General features: G+C 32.4%; 1 protein-coding gene across 2 annotated transcripts; it reads right to left on the bottom strand.

Annotated features, from left to right (window-relative positions):
- Nucleotides 1–2,262: 2,262 nt before the first annotated feature.
- AspRS (aspartyl-tRNA synthetase) lies at nt 2,263–7,916 on the bottom strand. 2 transcript variants are annotated; one of them, XM_018458586.1, is made up of 12 exons: nt 7,816–7,916; nt 6,892–6,929; nt 6,077–6,173; nt 5,737–5,923; nt 5,519–5,621; nt 5,030–5,351; nt 4,787–4,958; nt 3,945–4,092; nt 3,651–3,840; nt 3,119–3,199; nt 2,938–3,049; nt 2,263–2,683 (listed from the first exon to the last, which is right to left on the bottom strand). In XM_018458586.1, the coding sequence occupies exons 1-12, from the start codon at nt 7,816–7,818 to the stop codon at nt 2,520–2,522; spliced, it is 1,617 nt and encodes a 538-aa protein (XP_018314088.1). In that variant the 5' UTR covers nt 7,819–7,916; the 3' UTR covers nt 2,263–2,519. The 2 variants fall into 2 exon arrangements, with proteins under 2 accessions (XP_018314088.1, XP_018314089.1); XM_018458587.1 differs by having other exon boundaries at nt 2,264–2,683; nt 6,089–6,173.
- Between the last annotated feature and the right edge of the window lie 1,817 nt (nt 7,917–9,733).

Genomic DNA, 9,733 nt, shown 5'->3' with positions numbered 1-9,733 from the left:
GATGTCATTTCATTGTTTATCAATGTTCCCATAGAGTTAGTGTCCGATGGTATTACAAAAAGATGGGATTATATATCTAAAAAAACTGCTATACCGTTAAATGAGTTTTTAATTGGTTAGATTAGTTTAGTTCTAAATTTAACGTTTTTCATGTTTAATAATCAGATTTACAAACAAATCTTTGGGACTCCGATGGGTCACCTTTATCCCCAATAGCTGCGGACAGTTATGCAAGACCTCGAAAGAACGGCAATTGAAGGATTATCTGTCAGGCTCTTGTTTCCGATATGTGGACGATATTATCTTAGCTGCTCTATCAGAGAATATTATTGATATTTTGGAAACCTTTAATTCATTACACAACAGACTACAATTTACTATAGAGATTTGCAAAGATAGGAAAATAAGTTTCTTAGATATCTTGGTGATTGTGGAAGAACAATCTCTCATTTTTAATATATATCGTAAGGCGACATTTTCTGGCAGATTTTTGAACTTTAATTCACATCATCCACTCTGTCATAAAAGAGATGTAATATACGGGCTTGTCGATAAAATTATACGGATTTGTCACTCTCGTTTTCCAAAATAATTTAATTAACGTAATAAATATTCTTTTAAATAATGGTTATCCATTGGAATTTGTTTTTTCTGCAATACATAAAAGAATAAAGTTCCACATTAATAAGAGTGGAACCGTCAAGAAAAAGATCAAGGAGAAATTTTTCACGATTCCTTACGTGAATTCGGTATTTACTCCAATTGCAAATAAGTTTCATTGTAAGTTGGCCTTCTCGATACCAAATTCATTAAAAAATTTTATTAGAAAGGGCAAAGATCAATTAGATCCTTTATGCAATCAAAATGTTGTTTACATCTCTTGTGATGACTGATGATTGTGAAGCTAGTTACGTGGGTCAGACCAAAAGACTAAAGACAAGATTACACGAACATGTCTCCGATATTAATAAGAAGTCAAAATCCCCAACAGTGATCACAAGTCACCACATTGACCAGAATCACAATTTCGACCGGGGCAATGTTGAAATTTTAGACAGAGAAGCTTTTAATAAGAGATTGATATCGGAGATGGTTCACATAAAACGACAAACGCATAGGCTGAACAAACAAAATGACACAGATTCTCTGCCAGAATCATATCTAAACATTATCAAATCTCTTTCCCCTTCTTAACATTGTCCTTTGTTCCCTTCCAATTATCTTTCCTATTTCTTTGTTTCCCTTTTGTCATAACGTCGCTTGACATCGTCGAGTATAAATGTTATATCCAATTGTATTATGGCTTACTTTGTATCAAATATAACTTTGTTAATTGCGTTTTCCTCTCGGCGTCTAACTTACATCATTAAGACAATTTAAGGTATATATTTTTTATTTAATTTGTATTTTAATTTAATTTACTATAAAATGTACATTGATAATTTAAACTATAACGCAATGTTAATTTATTATTTATTTGTAAGATTGTAAAGTTGTGAAAAGTGAGATGAGATCTCCTTTGATATTTTTACATATGGACCGCATATTACGAATACAACCAAACTTTTTACTGGACATTATAATTTGACTGAATTTTCCGATAATTTATGTAAGATTGTTTGTTGTTTTACATTGAAAATGACCCGATCGGTGTCGAAACGTTTGTATGTATATATGAAAGGTTATTAAATATTCTTTATGTTATAACTGGCTCGTAGCCCTTCTTTAACTATTGATTTATTCTTGGAATATATATATAATGATATATATATATATGTATATATAAATAGAATTTTTCAAACCGATATTTGAATGTTGCTTTTACAGCATGTAAATATTTCGAGATATTCCGGAACTCTTAAAATGTTTTTTTTTATTTTAGGAATAATTAACGTGTACAATTGTGATTCAGTTAATTGATTTAACGATTAATTAATTGATTCGTTGATTTCTTGATTGAATTCATTGGCTGCGTTCAGCAGAGAAAGCAGCTTTGCAACTGTTGAAAAATTTTTCAATACAATTGGTTCTTGCTTTTCCTTACAGATCTAAACGTATAAACCAATCATATTGAAGAATTTTACAACAGTTGCAAAGCTGTTTTCTCTGCCGAACACAGTCATTGATTGGTTGTTTCATTGATTAATTGATTGATTGCATAAACTGGGCGACAAAGGTATTCCCCACTCAATCAATAGATTAAGGAAAAAAATTATAAATTTTAATGTATCCATTAAATGTATTTGTAGTATAAGAAATAAATGACAACACAAGAAAAATATTGGGGCGTTCCAAGAATCGAACCGAAGCCTGGTCTCTTTCATATTGATAAGACTTCCGTCCTGCTACTCCGGAGCCACATAGCCCTAATGCTGATAGCTTCTCAGCTGTTATGCCCAGTTGCGCCTATTTCCTCTAAATTTCTTACAATAGAAAAAATAAAAATATCGTCTTATAACGTATATATTCAAAGTGAAAGATTTTACACGAATTCTTTCGATATAAAATGACATTCGAAATTAAGGAGTGAGCCGTTTCGGATCGCGCGGAAACATTGACACTTTGCGAATATTGTCCAAGCCGAGGTACAGCATCACTACGCGCTCCATGCCTATGCCGCCACCGGCATGTGGCGGACAGCCGTATCTGAAGGCGTCAATATATGACTTGATTTTCTCAATATCTGAAACAAATGATTTTGTTATTGTATAATTTATAATTAAAGTATAAAAGAAATATCCGCGAAAAATGCATTGCATCATCGCCATAATAAGTAACTAAATTTTCTTAATGCACGGAAGTAGGAAAAATAAAAATCGCAACTAAATATGGAAAAAACAATTTGCAAACAATTTCGATTTTAGTTTGATTTAAATCAGATCTTCCTAAATTTTAAATGTTTGCAGCGATAAGCAAAAATGTAAATATTTCACTCACCAATTCCGTGATGCTTAGCGCGTTCGGTAAGAAAATCTGGATCGTGAATACGTTGTGCGCCAGATATAATTTCCTCACCTCGCATAAACATGTCGTACGAATTGGATACTTTCTACAATGCAAGATCGACAGTTATTAAGGAAAAGAAAATACTGTGAGATTATGCATAAGAATACTTTACAGGATTATTTGGATCCGGCATGGTATAGAATGGCCTTACAGCAAGAGGATATTTATCCAAAATGTAAAAGTCTGTATCATACTGAAAAAAAAAAAAACATTTGTAACATTTGCAATATGAAAAGAAGCTTAAGGTACATACAATTGCAAAGTAAATTAAATCAATCGTAACATTGAGGAATTAAAAATAAATTTTGATTTCATTTTTTAGGGCCAATTGCACCAATGTTTGACTTTGATTTTATATAAACGAGGATTAATCTCTCTCTCTCTCTGTCCCCCTTCCTCCACATACATCCTCTCTTTGAGAGAGGGGAGGGTAGATGGGGAGGGAGAGGAGGAATAGAGAAGGGTGAGTGAGAGGAGGTGGGGAGAGGGGTGGATGGATGGAGGGAGGAAAAGGGAGAGAGAGGGGGGGAGAGAGAGAGAATCTTAAGTCTCACTTAAAGTTGGTAAATTTTGTATCTTTCTCTATAAGCTTTCATTTTTGTGTTAAATTCTGTCTATCTTAAAATTGTCTAATAGTATCTTACTTTGTTCTTAACGAGTTTTCCCAGGAGCTTTTCATCCGGCGTCGACAAATCATCCTCTTCCCTAAGAGTCACACCCGCTTCTGCCAATAATTCGATCGCCTGTGGATACTCCAATCTCAAGGCTGGCTCAAGAAACTTGAAAGATTCTACTGGATACTGTTGACTAACTGCCGCTATATCATCTGCATAACTGTTAAATCCCAATGAGACAAATTGATACCATAAATTGCAAAAACTCATAAGTATACATCGAGAACAAAAGAATAATAAAAATAAAAATATTATACAACTAACTTATCGCGTAATTCTTTAAACAGTTCGGTAAACATCTGTCCAATGGTGTCTACCACTTCATGATAATGATACTTGAAAGCCATCTCCAGATCAAGACCTACAAATTCTGTCAAGTGTCTATGCGTATTGGAATCTTCCGCTCTGAAAACTAATTGCAATATTCTTAACAAGTATTGTTAAACATATCGGTCCGCATAGTATTTAGAACGCGATTTCATTTCGAAATTCTATAGCAATATAAACTATGAAAAAACTATGAATAAACTAAATGCACGCTAAAATCATTATAAATGTTCTAAATAGGTTATCACATTTGAAGAATATTTTTAATTTTTTAGGCTTCATTTCTGAGGAGGGGGGAAGGGCTAAGAAAGAATTATTTTTCTTTCTACTCTCAATTTCGCTTTTAGTCATTACTAACGTCCTATAATGCATAGAAGAAAACATAATTATATATAATCTAAACAACATCCTGTACAAATGCCACTCAATCAAATTTGATTAAAAAAGAATAGAGGGATTGTTTGGTACTGTTAAGAGTACAGAATAAGAGTACAGAGGGGATGAGTTAAGAGTATGGAGGAGAAACAAAGTCTCCTTAGGCAAAATTTCACTTTTTCTATCCACTGGATTTTTCCAGCCAATCCTCCTCTTCCCCATGATATAATATTCACGCTTTTCGAATTCGTTCGCTTTTATGTATTTCGAGTCAGGGCATTAATCATATCTGCCAAAGGCTCGAAAAATTTGCGCATTCTAGATAATGTTCAAAGAGAATATTTCTAGTGCGCGCGCGCGCGCGCGCGCGTGTGTGTGTGTGTGTGCGTGTGTGTGTAATATACCTGCTCCAACAGTGAAAACTTTATCAAAATCTGCGGCAATTGCCATTTGTTTATACAATTGCGGCGATTGAGCTAAGTAAGCATTGCCTTTAAAATAAGACACTGTAAATACGTTCGCTCCACCCTCACTGGCTGCAGAAATAATTTTAGGAGTGTGAATCTCGACAAAGCCCTAAAAAGAATAAATGAAATAAAAGAAAACATTTCACTGAAAACGTCACTTATACCATCAATTATGCTCACCTTCCTTGTTAGAATGTCCCTAAAGAGCTTACAAACACCAGCTTCCACCTTGAAAATCGCTTGATTGGCTGGTGTACGTAGATCCAGAACTCTATTATCCAGTCGAGTATCCTGATTCACTCGCACGTTTAACACCGTCTCGTCCACCTCGCCAATAGGTCTCGCGGCGTCTTCTATTTGTAAAGGAAGTTGTGACTTTGCAGCACTTACCACAAATATTTCCTTCAAATGAACTTCAACATCTTTTTGCGAACACGATTCGATTTTCGAAGGCACAGGCATCACTATGGCCATGACATCGATTATGGACTCTTTTGTGATGCTAAATGGAACAGAATGTTAGTATATAGCACTTTAATTCTGATTCCCAAGTAGCACATAACGCTTATTATAAAGCATTAACAAAGCGCTAAAAAAAACGCATATAATCGCTTTTTTAGCGCTGCTGTGCTACTTGGATTGATTTTATGTAAGTCTTTAAGATTTTACTTGGATATAAATTTTATCATGTGTTTGCTGATTTCTTCATTCATGGCAGCTAATCCTTGTACAGTGTATGATTGTTGTCTTAATACGATAAAGCATTGCCTGCCTGTAAGATGAGAGAGAGAGAGAGAGAGAGAGAGAGGGAGGGAGGGAGAGAGAGACACAAGATTAGAGTTTTATTTGCACATAATTACAATTAGCAATGAAATAACATTACTCACCCTTTGCACGACTAGTGTGTAAGCGACCTCTGAGCCAAACTATCTGATTCTCTAGATTTTTATCCAGATTCTTGATCGCCGTAAATTTTCTGTCCTCGAATTTCTCTTTACTCTGAATCATATTCATCTGTCCATACTTTCCCAAAGATACATCCTCAGATTCATTTGTAGATTCTTGTTGAGAATGCTGGTATGAACCGCAATATTTATTTTATCGATTTGTTAGATTAAATCTATTATGTATAAACACTTCAGTTCGATTTTACATAAAACTTTAAATTACATTTGTTTAATTGGCAAAAACAGACAACCTTAATTTTTCTTAATAAACATTTATTACAGAATAACTTACAGATTGAGCTTTTCTTTCTGCCTTTTTTTCTGCTTTTTGTAGCTCCTTCTGCTGCTTTTTAAGCGCTTTTTTAGATATCTCATCTCTTTATAAAAAAAAAATATAAATCTTTTAACATTGAAAGTATTGATCATCAGTACTAAGTGATCGATTGTATGAATCAAATCATAAAATTACACATAGTGGAATAATATATATATATATATATAATTAATTAATATTAATTATATTAACAAATGTCAGTTGACATTAAATGCAGAAATATACTGAAGTTTAAAAGATAAACATAACATTTAATTTGAAATCTGCTGCAATTTTTGTAAATATTTAATAAAAGATATTTGTTAAAATTATGCAAATAAATCAGTTATATCCGTTTCTACCAATGTAATTTGACCCTAATTTCAGTTCAAGTAACTCTTCATCTTTTTATAGTTCTAAGAATTAGAAAAAGATAAAACATAAGTTGAACTAAGATTTACAAGTTGATCTACATTGGTAGAAACAGACATTGGCGAGTAATAATATAATTAGGGTTACCATATAAAACAGACATGAAAAATCAAGATATCTACAAAATTGGTAACTGTTTTTTTTTTTGTAAAAATGGGCAATATAAGCAATAAGCGTTTTAAGATATTTTCGAAGCTACTAATTTTTCATAACAATCAGGACATTTCAGCTATTTAAAAAAAAATCTGGAAAAAAATCTGGCTTAAAAAAATCATCCAAAATCACGTGTCTTACTAAATCCTGATGAATGGTAATATTATCCTCTAATAATAATAAGATTGAATGCTTACCCTATCGGAGGACACTCCACTGGCTTATCTACACCCATCTGTAAAGGATGACACATGAATTACATCATCCTATTGGTATTGTAATACTTATAAATGCTTATACAAGACATATATGTGCTAGCATATATTTAATACTTAACCCTAGCTATACACACCCAGAAACCCCAGTACAATTTGTATTATACAAGTTTGTCTAAATTGAGACATGCTTTTCCATGTTTCTAAACTTTTCTTTTTTCTTTGAATCTGTACATCTTGAAGCTTCTTAATTTTATCGACTTTTATACATTATAGACTTGTTTCTTAATAAATTTTCCAATTAAAAAAAAAATTAATTAAAATATGTCCATTTTTACAGAAGTAGGGTAACAAATATGGATAGGATCTCAGGGACCCCGAGTGTGTATATCAAAGGTAGAAAAAAAGTGTATAGCTAGGATTAATAGTTTCTATCTCTCCTGTACAAATTTTTATTAAAAAATATACCTATATATATGTATATATTACTAATGTATACTCATATAAATATACATAAAATGTATTTAAAATGTATCTTTAATATATTTGACCCAATTATGTCGAAGAACTTGTATGCATATGTAATGATAAACTTTTCAAAAGATGTACTTATACGCGTAAAGAATATAAACGTAACAATCATTTCGAATAATTTATCGTTCAATAGCTAGATAATTGTAATTTAATGATGACTGGATGACAGAATCAAAAACATCTATGTAGTTTAAATATTGATAAATAGATATTGTGAATAAACAGATATCCTGCGTTTTGACCTGTATGATTTTTCAATTTTATTTATTTCCTTAATATATGTTAATGATAAAAACAGTAACATATTGAAATAACGAAAACATGAAAAAATATGAATATATACAAGATGTTAAAATAAACATTGTTGATTACCATTAATGATGTTTATCAATGTAATATAAAATAACGATAATAAATTATACTACAAAAATAACAACGTGCGAGACAAGTGAAGGTCGTGAATAACCTAAATTAGTGGCAGTGAGGGGAGGTGACAAGAATTCGTCTGCTCTAGGAAACTTTGTGCGCATGTGTAAAGCTGAGCAACCTAAAGGCCATCACACGTACAAAAATTTTAGTCGGAATCGTAAGGTCGCAAACAAATCGACCAATCACAATCAAAATTACGATCTCGCGTTTCAAAACGCTCGACTGTGATTGGCCGATTTGCTTACGGCCTTACGATTACGACTAAAATTTTTGTACGTGTGATGGTCTTAACTAACGTATACATTTCATGGAACTATAGGTACGGAATCCATATGATTTCTGCACACTGGACGCGGAAACACCACTGACAAGATAGACAAATTGAATATTTATGATTTATTTATGTCTATATAATTTGGGAATCGTTTAGGGAAATTTGGGAAAAGCATTTAAACATTTAGGAAATAGTATTTTTCTTGTAATAAACAAATTTTATCATGGGTCAAGTTAGCAGACAGTGATTTTATTTAATGTGTTCTATGAATGGAATCGATTAGAAATTATTTGAGGAAGACTAGAGGTCTAGATAATAGAGGCCTAGATAACAGAGAGGCGACAAGTGCGGTCGATAATCGAAATTCTCGATTATCGCCGCCATTTTCTTTTATCATGGGCTGCGTTCAGCAGAACGGTTGTTTTGCAACTGTTGGAAGTTTCCTTCGCGCTAATTGGATCATACTTTTAGATCTAGAAGAATGATCCTATCTCAGCAGACAATCATAAAACGGTTGCAAAACTGTTGAGTCTGCTGAACGCAGCCATGGGATAGGCGAACTGTCAAAATGTCAAAGTAAGGTTAGCTTCTGAAGAAATATACATGTATCAGTAAACTATGTATTTGTTACAGTACAATTTACGGAACATACTGCAAAACAGAACTTACAGAACACACAAACGATGAATTTTTTGGTTCCCAAGTAAATCCATTAAAATAATTGTTAATATGGCTCAATTAGAATAATGAGATCACCTTTAAGATATTTTAAATATGGACCGCATACTGGACATTATAATGTGACCGAAAATTTCCGATAATTTATGTAATAATGTTTTGTTGTTTTATATTGAAAATGACCCGATCGGTGTCCAAACGTTTGTATATGTACGATTATTAAATATCTTACAATATAATTGGCTCGTTGCCCTTCTTTTATTTATTGATAAATCCATTAATTTTCCGAATATTACTGACCCATATAGATTTTCTTTCTATGTTTGTAGGAAAACTATGGAGTATGACCACAGTATATACAGTAGCGCAACTCTCTGTCGGCACCTTTGATGTCAGCGTGGATAAAAATGAACTGCACATGCGCGAGCGAGGTATGTAACCAATCTAGGCATTGATATTCCATCTCACCTCTTCTCTCTGTTGTAACCTTTTCTCTTTTTTTACTTTATTGCATAAGGTCTGTTCTTTTTCCACTGTAAGTTCTGAACTGGTGTACACTGATGCAATAAGTTCAGAACCTTCGAAAAATAACAGACCTACACAATATACATTATATTTAAAACAGAAAATAAAATAGAAATGAAATATGATAGATATACATTTATTTCTCAGGAAATATAAGGAGATTCGTACTTATACTTAACCTTTTTTTATTTGCAATGATAGTCAGAGTTACAAAATATAAACGCAATAAGAGAACTAATAATAATATAACAATCCGTTTTATTTTAACTAATCGATGTTACTTAATCTCCAATTTGAAATATTCTTCCTTTACTGTTAAAAAAACGGCGTTAAATTTATTTTTTAAATTTCTTTTTATATTTTTCAGATAAAATCCAGTTATTC

The sequence above is a fragment of the Mycetomoellerius zeteki genome, unplaced genomic scaffold (assembly GCF_001594055.1).
Source record: "Mycetomoellerius zeteki isolate Tzet28-1 unplaced genomic scaffold, Tzet1.0 scaffold734, whole genome shotgun sequence".
NCBI lineage: Eukaryota > Metazoa > Arthropoda > Insecta > Hymenoptera > Formicidae > Mycetomoellerius > Mycetomoellerius zeteki.
The sequence above is the reverse complement of the archived record's forward strand: the minus strand, read 5'-3'. Positions and strand labels throughout refer to the sequence as shown.

Bases quoted from the DNA above. Each gene is read 5' to 3' on its own strand.
- AspRS (XM_018458586.1), bottom strand. The intron at 3,200-3,650 runs GTAAGATACTAT...TTTTTTTTTCAG, and splicing joins GAAAACTCGTTAAGAACAAA to TATGATACAGACTTTTACAT. The intron at 2,684-2,937 runs GTGAGTGAAATA...CATTTGTTTCAG, and splicing joins CGCTAAGCATCACGGAATTG to ATATTGAGAAAATCAAGTCA.